We start from the raw sequence: 19782 nt of genomic DNA on the forward strand, positions 1-19782 counted from the left end.
TAAGCCACAATTATTATAATATCATTAAAGATCATATACTTTGTTGTATTATCTTACTTAATATTATCTAATAAAACAATACGTACAAAGAATTAATTAAATAAAACATACATTATAATAAATACGATCATATTATAGGTAATTTAAGTACTAAAACTTTTAAATAATAAGTGTACTCGTTTGAATTAAAAGTATATTGTTAAAATATATTCAGAAGGTATCGGACTCTTATGAAAAATATATGATGAGCAAATAACTAAAACAGGAAAACTTGTTTTGTTTACAAATTTTGGCCGGTAATATTTTTACAATATAATTTAAGTTAAACCTTAGCATTCTCAAATTACGATCAACTGGGTTAATATTTAAATTATTAGTCGCCACTCGCCTATAACTTATAGCTATAAGTAAACCGAGGCTATATGTCCGTAGGCTTTACGTATGAGAGTCCTAAATTGTCAATTTTTTTGAAAAAATAATTTCACGTTTGAGTACATGGCAATACTGTCATTTCCTAAATATTACATTTTTTGGTGATTGTATATGTGTTGATCCACCGTCTAAAAGAAAGTACGAATTTGTCAATATGTCGAAAGAGTTTTCAGTTCATAAAACGTATAACTTGTTAAATTAAAAAACTAAAGGTTATACGAAATGGTATGTTGACGATTTTGACTTAACAGATATATTACTAAAAGCTTGAGTAGTACATAGTTGTTTTGATATATTTTTGTTCGACTGCTGTCAATGAGTATTCATGAATATAAACATTAAATTTGGATAAGAACATAACGTCGATCCAACCACAAAACAGTGTACGACCATGACTTGTTGTATCGAAAATTCGAAGGTCATAATAAGTTCTATCATATACATATGTTGTACAGCAATAATAATTTGTATCAAAGTGTACAAAATATAATCTATAAAAATGTGTATGTGTTACAAATTTTAACATTTGTGGTTATATACATATTTGCAGTGACCGATGGGATTAATTTAGGGGGGAAAAAAGTACTCTCATAGAAGTCGAAATAGCTCTACTTCTAATCGATGGAGAAATTGCGTCCTTGGTCTCATTCTGATGCGGGTGATATACTCGAACATTTTTGGGGATCGTTTTGCTGTTACTGAATATTTGTAATTTTTTGGCGGCTTCACAAACTTTATTAAAAAAAAACAGCATATCACCCCTGAAACAGAACGAGACCAAGAACGTGAAAATCTTTCGATTAGAAGTGGAGTTATTTCAAGATTAAGCAAGCTTCGAAAGTCGTACAACTTGTCTACAAAGTGTAAAAACTCACACTTACAATAACCATAATGACTTTTTCGACCCATCCATATGTTCCCGCAACCCAGAGAACAAAATATTTAAAAAAAAATCGAAAATTTCAAGTTTTTTGATAGATTTTTAACGACACATCATCTTTGCTTATGGCTATTGCACTATTATCCTGTATATTCACAATATTCGTCAATTTGTTGATATGTGAATGTATAATTTTAAGTCACATTACAATTTCTAAAATAATTTTTCAGCAAAATATCTAAAATAACTAACTTTTTGTTTACATTAATAATGTATTTTTAAAAGGAAAAAACAAACATAATCTAAAAACTGCAAAAGGTAATAAATGCTTATTTTGGTTGAATAATTCAATAATGATAACATCAAACGAAGATATTCTTAGTATTAGGTGGCCTTTTTTTTTATTTAATGTATATTAATACAACAGAGATACTTTAATGCTGGAGAGTGCGATTTGTAGGATATGAATATTGTACTAATTCTCCCATAAAACCATGTATAAAAAACAATTTTTAAATCCCAGATGCAAATGTCAAATAGGGAGTATCGCCATTGATAAATAATTATAGAGTATAGGATAACACGTAACAAATTAAACTATTAACTACAATTTTAATTATATAGTTTAAAAATAAATAATTTTTGCAAACAAATGAAACTAAAATTAGTATAATTATCAATTCAACAGAATGTTTCGTTTAAAGATTAATATCAAATCTATGATTCATAATCCACCTCTCACGTCTTGTACAAACAAGTTGACGATAAAACGTATATGTCTTTTAACCTCTTCGAGACCTCCTGCAAACAAATCGTTCGCCGCCTGTTCTGTGCAAAGTTCTGGGTCATCGATAATTTTTTCTTTTATTGAACTGTATAAAGATACACGTCCCCCTTCAATATCTCCAGCTTGTATTGTAATTCTTGCGGTATGAGCCGCTTCAGCCAACTCTGATTTTAAATTATCTAAATATTCCTCTGACAAAAATAACATATTAAAACAGTTAAAATAGATAATTATATTACAAAGTATAAGTAAACGGTATGATTTAAGATTTCAGGGTATCATTTCTTAATGTCATACATTAAACATTATTGAGATTTAAATAAAGAACTTCTTTTGTTCTACTGTATTCTAAGGAATATCAGTTAATGTAGTCAGCATTTTCTTTCTTGTAAACCGATCAAAACATTATATAATGACTTACAATTGGTAAGTAAAATAATATTGTATTATCTAATAAAAAGAGTTAAACGTGAGACATGTGCTGATTAATGTCAATATAATCTAATATTATACAATATTTTCTTTCTATTATATTCTTCTAAAAGCCTAAAAGCCCAAATAAAAAATCAGTGGTCTATACCGAATGAAAATGGATCTTTTTCAGTGATCATTTTTCCTCTTTGCTTATTTAACAAAAAATGTGTTTTTAATACTCACCGTTTGTCATAAGCTCTGTTCTTAAACACTTTACTAAAGTAGACAAATAAAAATGTTTGTGAAGGTTTAGTATAGATTGAGGCACGAATTCTATACCGGAACGTATGCCAGAAATCTGCAAGACACACATAATATTAGTACTAATGCAAAAATGTAAAAAAAAAACAATATTTTTAATGTATAAAAATACATTGCATGTATAAAATACCCACCGTAATTTATCCACGAAAAATGGTTTTTCGGGGGACAAGAATGTGAGGGCGGTATTTAGAGTAGTCGTATACAATTTTTACAATGGATAGAGAAACTTTATCTACGAGGTAGCGGTTTTAGTTTTTTGATAAACTGAAGCACAATCAAAATTATTCATTCGTAATTATTCATTTTTTTTTTCGTTTTCATTTTTTTTATAAACAAATATTAAGTATAGATATCGAAAAATTAAAATGCTACACCATGGATAAAGTTGTTCTCTCTACATCGTGATAATTTGGTAAATTTACTACCTATTAATACTGGCCTCACATATTTGTCCCGCGCAAAGCACTTTAGATTGTAATTTATCCTATAGAAATGACTGTGATAGTCTGACCAAAAAAAATGACAATCAATAAAGTATATTCATTACTGTATTAATAAGTATACATTATAGTTCAAGCTGTAATTTAAGATTTTTCGAAAAATTGCGTATACTTTACTTCTTAGAAATGACCTAGGTAGCGTCCTCTTAATAATGAAAATAATAGTTGAAATTTAATCCAAAATCTATATTTACTTACATGAAGACCGAAAAAATACACTGCAAACAACACAAGATTGATGTTTGATTTCATCGTAAATACCTAAAATAATAAAAACCGCCTAATAATTATAATTAGTAGTGTCATCAAACATATTATGTTAATTTCAGGTGTAATGGTTCTGTGTTGGCAATACAAACAAATTGTTATAAACACTTAATTTTAAATTGTACTTACTTTTTTATGTTTCATAAACTTAACGCATAGAAACTCAAATAAAACACTGATACTGTTAATGATTAAGTTGCCTTTTTATAGTTTGTTTTGTTTGTTCGTGTGGGCAAAAAATTAACCTTCGAATCATACCTAAATCATCGAGTTAGCAAATTTATCGAAGCGCACATACTATTTTGATATTTGTGCACATTGTTTTTTTCACAGTTTCTGTTTTTATTAATACATAAAAAAAAATAAATTTTGATAAAAACACTTGTACGAACGATTACAGACAATGACTACGAGTACTAAAATCATGAAAACGCGACAATTTTCTATTTTCAACCAAAGTTATATGTTTGAAAATAATATCTTTATAGAATTTCCTGTATGTAAAATTATCGCGTTCAAATTTTGTTTTCGATGAATATTTATAAAACAAAAATCCTTTACAGTGGCTTAGAGGGACGGAGAATATTGGCGCAGGGAGGTTAAATCACTTTAAACAAAGACCTTCAGGTTGATTGTTTGTCTATAATTTGTTGCCGTTGTTACCCACATAATTAACAATATAACCCATAATCAACAATAATTGACAATGCAAATTTATTTCAAATAAATGTTGACTGTGTATTCATTGACGTATAACAACTTAGAAACATAAAACGGTCAAGGTGTAATTCTGCACTTATTTGTAGTTTCTTTTATAAAAAAAAATTTGCCTATACTTTTTTAATATACATTTGACTATACTTTATTATATACATAATAAAGCTATGCGTATGTTAGGCTTTATGAAGAGGCAGTGTTGGAATTTTAACGACATCCATTGTTTAAAGGTTTTATATTGCTCTCTTATTCGTTCAGGACTGGTATTCAGACGGCTCTATAGTTTGGAATCCTTCCGCGATGGGTCTGTTTAACCGGTTAAATTGCGTTCAGTCTTGCTTTTTAAGAAACCTTAGACGCAAATTTGGTTTTCAGTGTTTAACATTGGAACTTCGGTCCGATTTGGGTCTCCACTCACTTAGTGTTAGGCGTGAGTATAATGATGTATCTTTCATACATAAATTAGTTAATAACAAAATAAATTGCCCTGACCTTTTAAAATTAGTGGGTTGGCATGTCCCAACATTCTCCACCAGACCACTTTCCATGTTCAGTTCCACTCAACATCTTATGGGTTGAACAGGCCCCTGAGTAGGATGAACTCGAATTTGATTTCAATCACGACAGTGAGTCCAAATTTCGGTGTTTATGTTTACAAATTAATAATGTAGACTAGATTATAAAAAAATTATTATTATACTATTATTATTTTTCATGTATCTATATATATATATTTTTGGTCCCGGGGCTTAAGTCAATTTAATCAACTTTTCAAAACAGTTGTTTGAAAGTTTAAAAATACATACACGTTTTAGTATTGTTCGATAATATGAGTAATATTCGTCGCTGACTTATGCCAATTGAACCAAAAAAATCAGAAAAAATAAATCTTTAAATCTACGGAAAACATTTTTTTGTGAAAAATTGACTAAGCCCTTTCTCCCCGGGACCAAAGATATATATGTTTGTATTTACTTATTTAGATTTCTTGTTCTGCACTTTATTGCCCTTAATGGGTGTAAATAAACATTATTTTATTAAAGAAAATGTAAACGTTATAGTTCAACCCTTAGCTCTAAAAGTACACCTAATAGCAAAATAAAATATTATATATATATATATATATATATATATATATATATATATATATATATATATGTATATGAAAGTACAGTTTTATCGATATTTATCTTTATAATACAGAAACCCAAATAAATCCTAATACATACTTTAACGCTCAGGTTGCCTTTTCATAGCTGTTAATTGCGACATGTTTCATTTTCACAACTTCCGTATTTCACTAGTTTTTTATTGTATTGATATAATATAGTAAAATTGATAAAAATAGCCAAGAAAAGTTGGTCTTAGTTGTGGTAAAAAATAAAATACCGTTATCCACGATATTCTCTGCAAAAAAATATTTTAAATTCTTAGTGAAATTACTTTTTTAAATATTCGGTCACATATTTTTTTTGTTAATTCGGTTTTTCGGCTTATAAACAATGTAGTTTACCTATACAACAACGTATAAAACAAATTATAACCTAATTCAATATGCAAAGTACCATAATATAAAATGTGTCGATGAATACCAATGTAGAACTAAACGAATAATACGTCATAATAAATAAAAAAATGAACAACAGTTTTAAATATGATTATAGTTTATTCGTAAAATACATATTAGAAATTCAGCTAAATGAAAAAAAAATCATACAACATAAAAATCATCATAATTTTCATAATCATCAAATTTTTCCGCTAATTCGCTTTCCACTTCTCTTGCAAACATTTCAACGACGCTGTTTATACTTTCTATTATGTTATTCGGATCTCGACCAAAACGCTCCCTTATCACCTGTTCTGTGTACAGTTCTGGATTATCGATAGTTTTCAATTCTAATGACCTGAATAAAAATGCACGACCCGCTTCAGCACCGGTATTTTTAAATAATTCTATTGCATGTAGACCGGCTGTCACATAATATGGCCATTCGCCTAAATCGGCTCCTGTAACAAATAATATTTTAAAAACTATTACCTATAATACTTTATAATATATATTAGGGTGGTCCGTATTGTTTTTTGAATTCCACGTTAGATAGTTATCAACCGGCTCTAAATATTCCAAAATTTCTTTAATTTTTTATAGAAGATAAAAGAAAAAATAAACATAAAAGGGGAATCTAAGAGTGGATTGTGGGGAAACTGAGGAATAATAGGTTGGGATGGTTCAATCGTATTATGAGGAGAGATGAGGCAGAGGCAGACAATGTGAGTTGTTATTAAGATGAACGTAGAGGAAAAGAGGAAGACCGAAGATAAGATAGATAGACGGAATAGAGAGTGGGGCTGGGGTGATTAAAAGAGATGTAGGAGATCGAGCTCTACGGGAGGCGTAGTTCTAGGGTGGTCTGATTCCATGCAGTTGGGAGTGTAAGGCGAAGATGAAGAAGTAGTTGATTACAATATTTGGAGCTGGATGACGCCATCCAACGCTATGTCTCATTTAAAGTCCACCCTAATACATATGTATATTATTGATTAACATAAATTAAATTAAAACATGAATGTTTGATTAAATGTCCCATTAAAATATTTGGCTCGTTTCACCGATTTAAATATGACCAGACTCGTAATTGTATTAATTCTAAAGAAATCCGGATAGTCGCTGGTTTTACTTTAATCGGCTGAGATTTTGAATTTAATTTTCAAGCTGGCTAAAGAGGTTTTCCTTATATACATTTCAGACAAGATACAGACATAATATTTCAGGAAAACATACAATTATTGATACCATGACAAAATGTATAAAATCACAATGTACCTAATAATGATGGAATTTTATTTAATTAATAATAGTTGACTACATATTTTTGAATGTATTTATCTAAATTTAAATTTCTTGGTGTAACGTAAACATTTTAAATCTACTATTTGACATATTTTTAGATCCTTAATATATTATCCAGAAGATTGGTTGACCTTCGAAAAATATCTTCGCTTTTTCTAGGTACAACTGAGAACAAAAATAAGTATAGGATTCCTAAAAATTCCAATAAAATAATTGTGATTTCTACAAAGTAAAAAATCGGATCTTTCAATCTAACCTATCATTCTCTTTACTTATTAGATACAAATGAACTAAAATATTGTTTTAAATACTCACTTTCTTTTACTAAGTTCGGTTCCATTAAACCTAGTTCTAAACCAAAATTAGTAATATTTTCTCCAAGGTTTATTACAGCTAAGGGCACGAAATTATGACGGTCATCACGATGAAAGCTGGATTGCTTAACGTTACGGAGACTATGAGCGTCCAAAAAAATCTAAAACAGAACCGTAATAGAGTTTTTACCAATTGTGGTCAAATACTATTTGTGTACTTAAGTATAAAAGTTTTGAATCTACTGTGAAGATAGGTCAAAGAAAAATTTTTATCAACTTATAATCAGGGAAATAGTGGTTGTCTGATTTTTTGAGGGATCTAAATAGCTTGTATGATATAAATATTGAAGTAAAATAAAATTATTCTTAAAACATTGTAAAATTGTGTTTTTGCTATTTAAAAAAAAAAAAATTCAAAAAATATTTGTATACACTATACATCTGATGTCTGTAAATATTACAATATTAGTAATTGTTTTGGGTTAGAATCTATGATTTATGTATAGAGATTACATTATTGAGATCATCAAACAATATGTTTTAATGTATAAATATATCGAAAGCAGAGGATTAAATGTAACTCTTATTATAAAATAGTCAAAAATCTATGTTTACTTACAATTAGACCGAAAAAATACACAGCAATTAACACAAGACTCGTCTTGGATATCATCGTAAATTACTAAAACACATACAATTTTTAATTAAAAAAGTAATTACCGTTTATGAATGAATAAATATTATAGTAATAAGAACGTGACCTATTTATATATTTGTTAATGAGTTGATAAAATGAAAGGAATTTTCTGAAAATATTCGACGCAGTAATATACACATTTATTATTTAATCGGAAAAAGAGAAACCCATTTTGTATTTTGACATTTTTTCTATCCTTTCAACGCAACTTATTTAAGTGTAGTCAAAATTTTGTCTAGGGAAATACACGTGTCCGATGAAGAAATGAGCAGTACTATCAAAAAAATACAAATTTAAATAGAATCTTTTCCATAAAGTACTATGTGCCAAGTGTTCTATTAAGAATCAAGAGATATTTATTTCCAAAGTGATCATTTTATGGTGAACCACCATATGAGATTTTGTTGATAGGGTTTAATAAGATATTTTATTTGTTGATAATAATGTACATAAAATGTCAACCGGTCGATAACCAGGTTAGAACAACTATTTTTAAAGTCATAAGAGTTTAAAAATTAGGACGGGAGGGGCAGATAAAAATTATACTACACTTCATCTTTCCTCCTGTCCTAAACTTGAAACTTCAATAATTTTAAAATTAGTTATTTAAAACGGGTCATCGACCAATCAACATTATTTTCAGTACATTATTCTCAATTGAAAAAGTTAATGAAATATATGCGTTACCATTTAATTTTTTAAAAATTGCTATCTAAAAAGCTAAGTTGGGAGGGGGTAAAACAAAAAAAAATTGTAAAAATTTGAGATCACATTGTATAAAAAAATTATAGGAATAAAATTTAATTTCTTATTAAACCCTATGAGATATTAAGTGGTTCACTATAAAATCGTACCCCTCTAGTACAAACGGCATAACTAAAAAAACGTCCATTTTGGGTTGGCTCCACTACTGGCAACACGAGAAAGATATCTACCATATTTTGCACTAATCAGTTTTTTCCTACTATATGATTTAACTGCTAGATAGCGCAAAGTGCCATTTCAGGCACCGTCTAAGTTCGTTACCTACTAAAACCTTAAATTATTTTTTCCTAAGAATGATATTTTTGTATTTATACCATTTGTATTCCAGGGGTGCACAAATGATCACAATTTAAAGTTTTACCTTTCTTTTGGTATTTTTAGAGCTATCTACTTTTTTAACCTAATAAAAATGTCTTCAACAAGAAAAATAGCAAATTTTAATTATTTACCGAGAAATAATATATTAATAATTTATAATACATTGACAATACAAAAAAAAAATATTACAAACATGTAATGATAAACATTTGATTATCTTACGAACAATAATTATTTAAAATTTTACTTACTTTTTTATGTTTAATATACTTAACGCACAGAAACTCAATAGTAAATGAATACGGTTAATGCTCGGGTTATGTTAGAATTTTTTTTTAAACTGCTGCCTTCGACATCTAAAAACGAATACTAAATTCGTATTTGTACATATATTGTACCAACGCGACGTCAAAATGATGGACGAATTAGTCAGCATTAGAATTTCTGCTATTTTTTTGAAAAAATAATGTCTTTACAGTGTTATTTTCAGTTTGTAAAATTATCGCGTTGAAATTTTGGTTTTTGCGCAAACGCTCAATATCACTTTATAATATTTCAAATTAAAATTCCTTATTAAATGTTTGGTATCAATTTCGACAAGATTAAACTATTTTTCCCGAAGTAATTGCAAGTCAATGTTAAAAGTAGAATAATTGAAAAAAAAAATGTTTTGACTTTAATAAAAACGATCAACATTTTTAGTTTTTACCGTAATACCACAAAAAAACAATACAGGATTAAGGGGGCTCCATACAGACTATTTTTTCAGTCAAAACACATCATTTTCATTCAATCGTACAGGCCTAACCAGTAATTCTATAAGCAATCTAAAAACAGATTTGAATTTTTCATGAAGTTTATTTAGGATCGGTCGAGGTACTTTTTTCAATTTTTAATTTTAACCCTTTCTAAATTTTATTTTAAAATGTTGAAATCGTATAAAATGTTCAAACGTGTTTTATAAATAGTAAGAATAAGATATCAAAAAAGTACGTCGACCGATCTCAAGTAAATTCCATGACGAATTCAAATCTGTTTTCATATTACTTATCGGATGACTGGTTGAGCCTGTGCGATGGAACAAAAAATGTGTGTTGTATTAACTAAAATGGCTTTTACTCATAGATAAAATGATTTAAATTAAAAATAATACCTTGAAGCTTATACAAATTAACCGGTAAATTTATTGACATGGTCGAAATTTATTTAAACCAATTTTTTCTTAAATATTGCCTATACAAAACTCCTTAAAAATGGTCTGTATGGAGCCCCCTTAAAACATTTTAATAATAATTTCTAAATAATAATTGTAATATAATTTTAAAGAAATATTTTTAAATCATTTCTGTTGACAATATTGAATATAAAATAAATTAAATTTTGATTTTCTCCAAAAATATGACTCCAAAGTAATATTAGAATTTAGGACCTGAATATATTAGACTGTTGATAGGTGTGACCTTTTTTATTTAAATATTAATAAAATGAAACGCACTAATAAAAACGAATTGATTATTACATATTATTTAATAAATAAATAATAATAAATGTAACATACAAGCAAGGTAGCATATTAGAACGGTCGGACAACCATGTAAAACTAATTGTTTTTAGAAATATTTAATACATTCATGTTAATACATAAAGAATCATTATAATCTGTTTACCTGTATTTTGCAGTGTAAATTAATTCAATATTTTAAAATATAGTGTTTATTAGTAAAATACACATTAGAAATTCAACCAAAGGAATAAAAATTATACGACTTACAAATCAGCATTTTTTAAAATTTAATTTGAAAATTTATTTTGAATTTATGATTCCGCTAATTCGCTTTCCACGTCTATTACGAATAAGTCAACGACGGAATTTATACTTTCTATTATGTTATTCGGATCTCCACCAAAACGCTCCCTTATCACCTGTTCCGTGTACAGTTCTGGATTATCGATAGTTTTTAATTCTAATGATCTGAATAAAAATGTACGACCCGCTTCAGCACCGGTATTTTTAAATAAGTCTATTGCATTTAGACCGGCTGCCACATAATATGGCAATTCGTCTAAATCGGCACCTGTAACAAAAAACATTTTAAAAACCGTTGTAAAACTATATAATGTATACATTTATTTGTATATTAAGTTATAGGTATAATATGTTACTTTTATACTGTAAGAGTATTACTATAAAAAAAGATGTCATAACTAAGAAAGAGTTAAGAGCAGAAATACAAATATTAAATCTACTGTCATATTGTCTGATCATCAATATAATATCCAGAAGTTTGGTTGACCTACCAAAAATATCTTCGCTTTTTTTAGGGGCATCTGAGTATAATAAAATAAAGGATTCTTTAAAATTTCAATAAAAAAATTGTGATTTCTACAGAGTAAAAAATCGGATCTTTTAATCTATCCTTTTATTCCCTTTGCTTATTAGATACAAATTAACCAACATATTGTTTTAAAGACTCACTTTCTTCTATTAAATACGGTTCCGTTAAACCTAATTCTAAACCAAAATCAGAAATATTTCTTTTAAGGTTTACTACAGATTGAGGCACGAAATTGTGACGATCATGACGACCAAAGACGAATCTCCCCAAGTTACGAAGACCAACAGCATCTAATGAAATCTGAAAGACACATGTAAAACAATCTTTAATGTATAAAAATATTGAAATGAGTGGACCAATTCCAACATTCATAATAAAATAGTTAAAATTAAGTCCATAATTCTTATTTACTTACAATAAGACCGAAAAAATACACTGCAAGTAGCACAAGACTCGTGTTTGATTTCATCGTAAATACCTAAAACATATACAATTTTTAATTTTTAAAAGTAATTGATGTATATCCTAATGAGTAATGGATGAATAAAAACACAGAAACAACCTATTTATATATTTGTTAATAAGTTGAAAAAATTAAAGTAATTTTTTTACAAATTTTTACTCATTTAAATATTAAATATGATTTACTCGGAATAAATAAATAAATCAAATTTTAATTATTTACCGAGAAATCATATATATTATTAATCTATAATTACATTGATAATACCAAAAACAATTTGTATACAATTATAACGAAAAATATTAAATTTTTTTACGAAGTATAGTTTTTTTTAATTTTACTTACTTTTTTGCTTTTAATAGACTTAACGCGTTGAAACTCAAAAGCCCATTAATACTGTTAATGCTCGGGTTGCTTTTTTATAGCTAGATTTGAGACCCTCCACACGTCACATTGTCTTAAATTGTGTGCAATACTCTTTTTAAGATTTATTGTGTTTACATGGGGTACAAATTATACTTAATTCAAGATGTGAAGGAACTTCTAGACCAATCGGATTCAAGTATTCATACTTCAATTTCTTCTACTAAGCCTGGTTAGTCTAATGCCATTTTCCCCAAAATATGACACACCTAATGCTCATATATGTACATTACATCGCAGCCGTCGTACCGCGCACCATTCAGATCTAACGATGTTCACTTTGGATATAGTATAGACTGTAGACTTTAGTTGAAATAAAAAAAAAAACCTGACAATTGTTTTGGGGTTTTCCCGATTTGGCTGAATTTTATACTTCCAGAAATCGATTGTGTGATTAGTTAAAAATTCGGTCGAGTTTATTATCAGATTTTTACATATGATAATAATTTACACCAAATAAGAATTTTAACAAAAAAATTAATATATTTTGCTGTTACTTACATAAAATTAATATCTTTATACACGTTTCATTTTATAAAAATATCGCCCTCGAATTTTGTTTTTTGTGTAAGCACTCATTAATATAAGTTGTATATTAATAATTCCAAGATTATAACAAATAACAAGTCCACAGTATACTCGAAACAGACGAACTGCTTTAAAATTCGTAAACATAAAATATATTCTATATATTCAAAGACTACTATTAAAGTTTATGTCTCAAGCATTTCTTTGGTATTCACTTATTTAATCCACTGGATACCGACCGTTTTTTCAGCCAAAACACATTATTTTTTGTCCATTGCACAGGCTGAACCAGTGATCCGATAAGCAATATAAAATCAGATGTGAATGAAGTTTACTTGACATCGGTCAAAGTATTTTTTTCAATTTTTAATTTTAACCCTTCCTGAATTTTATTTTAAAATGTTGAAATCGTATAAAATGTTCAAACATGTTTTATACATAGTAAGAATAAGATATCAAAAAACTACGTCGGCCGATCTCAAGTAAATTTCATGACAAATTCAAATCTGTTTTCATATTACTTATGGGATGACTGGTTGAGCCTGTGCAATGGAACAAAAAATGTGTGTTGTATTAACTAAAATGGCTTTTACTCATAGACATAATTATTTAAATTAAAAATAATACCTTGAAGCTTATACAAATTAACTGGTAAATTTATTGACATGGTCGAAATTTATTTAAACCAATTTTTTCTTAAATATTGCCTATACAAAACTCCTTAAAAATGGTCTGTATTCAGGGGCCTTAATGCAAGTTGTTCTCTACAACTGAATATTTCTAGCCCTATAGTTATTCCGAAAACGGCTACAGATTTTGAATACATGCTTGAAGCAACGATAGATGCTTTGTAAATGTTATGTAGAATTCACATTTTTATTAAAACTTAACTTGGGAGTATTCTCAGGAACATCAAGGAACTCAAGTAAAATTATTTTGTAACTTTGCCCGGCCCCATTTTACCCTGTTTGTCATATTTAGTTAATTGTACGTTCCGCGTCAAAATAATGTGCAAATTTTATATTTATAAAATTTATATTTTTTGTATTTTTTAAACTGTTTACACATCCTGTGGTTACTCTCACTCCTACACAAGTATAACAAGATTAACATGTGTTAATAGTGTAAATACAATACTCTAACCAAGATTAAATAATGTATTTTTGTGTGTGCAAATATTAATATGAATCATTTATTCATATTATTTAAATTTATTCATTTACTAAAATTCGAAGGTTATCGAAGGGTATTTTAAGATTTGGGCACATAGATTTTTTCTATGATTGCTGCTATTATTAATTCTCAAAACAAATAGTCAATTTTAATAACAACTTGTGCGAACGATTCTTGGTTCGTCGTTGAACTATCATTGTTAGTCAATTGCAGCAATGTTTTACTTTACTTGGTTATTAGAACTATTCTCGGAGACGTATCGAAGCCTTTGATTGTGATATGAAATACATTTTAGATTTAATAACTGTTTTGACCCATCTTCGCTAACTTTTTACTGTACTTGGCTTAGACAGTGCATGGTTTTATTATATTATGTAAAAAATAATTGCAGACGGTTATTGTTTAGACATTTTTAAGAAATAATTATATTTTGTTTGATGAACAATTATGAATTTTGTTATATTATAAATATGTTTTGACTTCAAGTGTATTATAATATTTTTGATTTTCTGTTCATAGTTAATTTTAAATCGCAGACACGAGGAATTATTTAAATAATACAATAAATTATAAATTACATTATAAATAAAACAAAGCACTGTATAAAAAAACACCTGATTATACACTGACTATATTGTGATACACACGATAATACTATGCTTGTTTTTTTGAATATCGTCATTTATTTCTTATATTAATATATTTAAACAATATCACATTAACAGCATAAGTAAAAAAAAAAATCGAATGTTTTAAACCATCAGTTGACAATATTTTCGAAACAGGCGTGTTACTGTTTTAGATTTTGTCCACGCAGAATTTTTTTTTTGCTACTGCTTTTGTACCTATATTTTTAGAACACTAATTACATTTGAATAATAAAAAAAATAATAACACAAAATGTATGAAATTTATTATTTATTTGTTATTGGTGAAAACGTTATTCTATATCTATATTACACAATAAATGTACAAACAATTTAATCTGTTATGGTCCGTAAGACGTTATTTAGAACTGAATAAATCTTATCTTATGAACATTTTTTAATTTTGTATCCTAATTATGAATACTTTTTATAATATACATAATTTATAATTACACGATTTTCCTTTTTTATTTCAGTGATTTTTGTTTTATTTTATCAAAATAAATACAACAATTTAAACTTAGAAATTATTTAACTAATTGTATTACTCATAGTTATTTATTTAATTGCTAGCACGAGACCGTAAAACATGGTTAAATTGTTGTAGGTATAATAATGTTGACATTTATACTTGCTACCTATATTATCGTTCATTGTATTTCTTTTGATTTAGTTTTTATTTTTTTAAACTGAAAAAAATATCTGTTGTCAACATTTTATTTTCGATCTTTTTATAAAATCTGTCGATCTATTTACATCATAATCCATTTTGGACGTCTTCTATGAATTGTAGGACGATCACGTTAATTAGTACTGTAACATTATCAAGATAAGGAGATTCGTCGGTATATTTATCAAACTTGTGGATAGTTCTAGCTTTTGTTATGTTGAACAAAGCAATACGTCCATTCCTAATGTCACCCTTTTGTATTAAGCTTCTTGCTCTCGAAACTTCTTCAATATAATCTGGGTCTAGTTTTAATGCGCTACCTGTACATAAATATCATTTTAAGTACGGTCTCATAAATTTATTAAATTTCAAGGAAAAAATCCGCTTTTCTTTAATTGGTAATGATTTCGAGTACAATATTTTCAAGCCAGCTTGGCGTCTCTTTGTTACAGGAATTTAAAAGTAACAGGTATCGAAAAAAAACATAGGATAAAAGTTTGCCTACAATACACTGTTCTAAATTAAAATTGTTATGTATATAATCTAAATCGACTTTCTAATGCATACTCTCTCGGCTTAGTACAACTAAAATTAAATTAAAAATAAGTTCCCTAGATAATCCAATAAAAAAAGCTGTAATTTCTACAGTAATGTCATTGGATCATGTTGAGTACTCTTATTGTATTATGGCCTATTAGAGATAATTTTTTTTTTAATACTCACAGTTTACTAAACACACTTTTTCTAAACCCAGTTTTAAATCAAGGTGATAAATATTTGTTTGGAGGTTTAATATAGATTTGGGTGGAGGTTCTGAATTAAGGCAAGGTGTTAAATTCTTAAATATATTCATCATGGGCGAAGCATTCAATGAAATCTAAAAAACAAATATGATCTTTAAGTAGTATTAGTAATATTTTAGAATTCTCATCACGTGTGACATTTAAAAAAATGTCTTAATATATTAGGAAACCTAAATAGTTTGCATGTTATCAATATACACTGTAGTCATTTTCAGTAATATTATACCCCAGAGAAAAAGTAAAATATTAATATTATTGAAACATTGCATCCATCTGCGAGAAACCATAATAATGACTTCGAAGGATGAGTACTGTATTTTATTTAAATTTATACCAAAACCTATGTTGACTTACAATGAGGCCGAAGATATACTTTGCCAATATTACAAGATTCATGTCTGATTTCACCGTAAATTTGCTAAAACATAATACCATATTAAATATTTTATAACAAAATACATATATATATATATATATATATATATATATGTAATGGGGGCATTCTGAGTAAAAGCAAGTGGTCATCGACTCGACCTCATACATTTTTTTAAATTTCTCTTGGTCTTATATAAGAACTTTATTATTTTTTTTTTTATCACTCGTTTTGAAATATAAAATAGTGTTTTGTTAAAATTATTTTAACAACGATTTCAACTAGTTTTTAATTTCTAAAATTTTTATCATTTAATCAGCGACTCAAATTAGTCATTTTTATATAATTACGGGCATAGGCCGAAATTAATTTCAATTTTTTTTCTTCAAAATTAAAAAAAAAAAAATGATATAATTTAGTTATTTTTATAAAAAAATATGTTAAATAACGTTTATTAAAAAAATGTTAACGTACAGTCTTATCTCCACCTGACTTTACTTAGAAACTTCGACGGTATCAACACACCGGTATTGACAACTTTATCAGTAAAATATATGTTAAACAATGTTTCTAATTAAAATCAGTACGCTACCTAGTAATAATGAAATAAATAATTAAGAGTATAATATTTAATCCACTAGAGTGGACTACATATATAATAACGCAATATTATAGACGGATAAAATTTAGTTTTGTTATAAGAGTAACTACGTCTCTGAGCTAGGTAGGTTATACAGATATAATAATAATAAAAAAAAGTAAAAGAAATTCGAGTATTGATAAATTTGTACGTACTTTTAACGTTGGATGCACAATGTATGTTCAATAATACTTAAGAATTTAATATTTTTTCCTATGACAGTCAAAGACAGCAGCGCAAAAAAAAATATTAAAAATTGTCAACTTATGATTTATTATAACCATTGAATTTTTAATATAAAATGTTATAGTATGATATTGGGTGCTTGAACAATTACAAAATTTCAACGCAATGATTTTATAAACTGAAAAGACATTTTTTTTTCAAATAAGTAACAAAAATTCGAAAGCTGAAAAATTCGTACATTCTTTTGAAGTTGGTTCTATGTATGTAAAAATAAGAATTTAGTATTTGTTTTAAGACAGTCGAAGACGCTAGTAAAAAAAAAAAAAATTTGTGTGCAAAAATGCACAAAATGGTGGAAAGCACCCTGTATACAATTGAATCCGATTGGTCTGTTACCTTCATATCTTGAAGAAAGCATATTATATTTGGCTCCAAGTAAACACAATAAAGAATTTTACACGCAAGTAAAAAAAATGTGACGTGTCTTAAAAGTCATAAATCTCGCTTTTAAATGGTAAACTGGGCACAAACTGTATTAGTGTTTTTTTGGGTGTCTATGTGTTAAATTTATCAAACGTTAAATAAGTAAGTAACATTTAAGAAGACACTAATACTGTCTGTGGATGACAAAACTATTTATAAGGATTTTACTGTTTTAGCTATTTACGATGAAATCAAACATGAATATTGTGTTAGCTGCAATGTTTTTTTACAGTCTTATTGTAAGTAAATATACATTTTGGACAAATTTTAAACTATTTCATAATAAAATTTGAATTTGATCCTATCCATACGATATTTATTATACTTTTCTCAAAATTGTTATTGTACATACAAGATAATTCACTTACTATGAACCAGTCAATATCTTAAAAGATATTAGACTTTTTCAAATTATTATTTTTCATGCTTTCACAGTTATTAGTTTGCTCAAACTTGGAGGAATGGGGGGTGAAATAACTGACGACCGTTCCAACCCTCCCCCCCGTCTTCTCGGTTAAAAATGTAAAAAAAAAACATACTTGATATATTATTCAGCTATTTACCATTCGTTAGATGTTAAAATCCCGTGGAATTAAGATTCTTAAATGATAATGTACAAATTATTACAACTTTTTAAGTTAAGAATATTTTGCTGGACATTTTGATTACCATAACTAATTCCCTATAAAAGTTCACGAAAAATATTTTTTGACCTATCTTTACTGAAGACGTAAAACTATTATATTTGAATAGAATGGTATTTGACCGCAGTCAAATGAAAGTCAAATGATATTTGACTATTAAGATACTTGTAGTAATAATATTATGTGTGCTTTAGATTTCTGGCACTAGTGAAGATGATTTACCTTCATGTATATCAAACCTTCGCTATCGCTTACATCTTAGTTGGTTTGGATTATTTTTAACGGACCACCAATTGAAAAACCGTGAGTATTAGAAACAATATTTTGATTTATTTTTGTGTAATAATCAAGAAGAAAAACAGGTTATATTACTTATAAAGATCTATTTTTCTATTGAGACCACTGATTTTTTATTGGAGCTTTCAGAACACCTATATTTCTTTAATTCTCAGTTGTACATAGAAAATCCTAACAAAAAACATATTCATAAAGATATTGTTCGGGTTTAACAAATATTATGGATAATTTTTAAGTATAAAAAAATTGACGGATATTAGATTGAAAACATCGTGTTTAAAAACTTTGTCGATTAAAATAAAGAGGGAATTTATCCTGATTTTTTCAAGTTTAATAAAATTACAAAAATCAGAACTAGGTAAAATTAATAAAACGAGGCGATTTTTTTAATGGGGAATTTAATTTAGATATGTTTAATGCATCTTCCCCAAAAAAAAACACCATACCCCGAAATATAAAACGCAACTCTGTTCCTAATGCTTAATTTTTTTATGTCGCCGTTAACTTATAAATTATATATATAACTATTTTAAATTTTTTTTGGTTTACAGATCAATTTCAAGACACGTTACACACAAACTTTGTTAAAGCGGCTAAGGAAGCAAAAAGCTTAATAATAGCTAATAAAATTGACGAAGGACGTGCTTTTTTAATCAAATCAATAATAGATGAATCTATCAATAACCGAGATATGAACGTTGCACAGACAATACAAGTAGCTTTTAATGGCAAATCGGAAGTGGCTATAAAATTAATTGAAAACTTCGTCGAATTGTTCATATCAGAGATAATTAATGATAATACAAGTTTAGTTCATCAATATTACAAACAAATTGTTGATTTGTAA

The 19782-nt window shown here is 27.5% G+C and overlaps 3 protein-coding genes across 7 annotated transcripts; 1 reads left to right on the forward strand and 2 right to left on the reverse strand.

Annotated features, from left to right (window-relative positions):
• Positions 1–1178: 1178 nt before the first annotated feature.
• Positions 1179–12546, reverse strand: LOC126840619 (uncharacterized). Of its 4 annotated transcripts, XR_007686077.1 has the most exons (8): positions 12414–12546; positions 12021–12083; positions 11746–11905; positions 9521–11344; positions 3536–3598; positions 2757–2871; positions 1314–2290; positions 1179–1193 (listed from the first exon to the last, which is right to left on the reverse strand). XR_007686077.1 is itself a non-coding variant. In XM_050576481.1 (4 exons), exons 1-4 carry the CDS (start codon positions 3746–3748, stop codon positions 2037–2039), a joined length of 447 nt encoding a protein of 148 aa, XP_050432438.1. In that variant the 5' UTR covers positions 3749–3803; the 3' UTR covers positions 1905–2036. The 4 variants fall into 4 exon arrangements, 2 of the variants coding, with proteins under 2 accessions (XP_050432438.1, XP_050432439.1); XR_007686078.1 differs by lacking the exons at positions 1179–1193; positions 12414–12546 and adding an exon at positions 12325–12343 and having other exon boundaries at positions 1905–2290; XM_050576481.1 differs by lacking the exons at positions 1179–1193; positions 9521–11344; positions 11746–11905; positions 12021–12083; positions 12414–12546 and adding an exon at positions 3734–3803 and having other exon boundaries at positions 1905–2290.
• A 2819-nt stretch (positions 12547–15365) lies between these two features.
• Positions 15366–18192, reverse strand: LOC126840771 (uncharacterized). 2 transcript variants are annotated; one of them, XM_050576710.1, is made up of 3 exons: positions 17908–18192; positions 16233–16386; positions 15366–15829 (listed from the first exon to the last, which is right to left on the reverse strand). In XM_050576710.1, exons 1-3 carry the CDS (start codon positions 17911–17913, stop codon positions 15597–15599), a joined length of 393 nt encoding a protein of 130 aa, XP_050432667.1. In that variant the 5' UTR covers positions 17914–18192; the 3' UTR covers positions 15366–15596. The 2 variants fall into 2 exon arrangements, with proteins under 2 accessions (XP_050432667.1, XP_050432668.1); XM_050576711.1 differs by lacking the exon at positions 16233–16386 and adding an exon at positions 16667–16730.
• LOC126840759 (uncharacterized) lies at positions 18083–19782 on the forward strand. The gene is made up of 3 exons (XM_050576695.1): positions 18083–18233; positions 18833–18941; positions 19487–19782. Exons 1-3 carry the CDS (start codon positions 18180–18182, stop codon positions 19780–19782), a joined length of 459 nt encoding a protein of 152 aa, XP_050432652.1. The 5' UTR covers positions 18083–18179.

Source organism: Adelges cooleyi, unplaced genomic scaffold, assembly GCF_023614345.1.
Source record: "Adelges cooleyi isolate 19-005CV unplaced genomic scaffold, UGA_ACOO_1.1 ACOO_flye_CR_arks_rails_tigmint_CR_PRNA_376, whole genome shotgun sequence".
Taxonomy (NCBI): domain Eukaryota; kingdom Metazoa; phylum Arthropoda; class Insecta; order Hemiptera; family Adelgidae; genus Adelges; species Adelges cooleyi.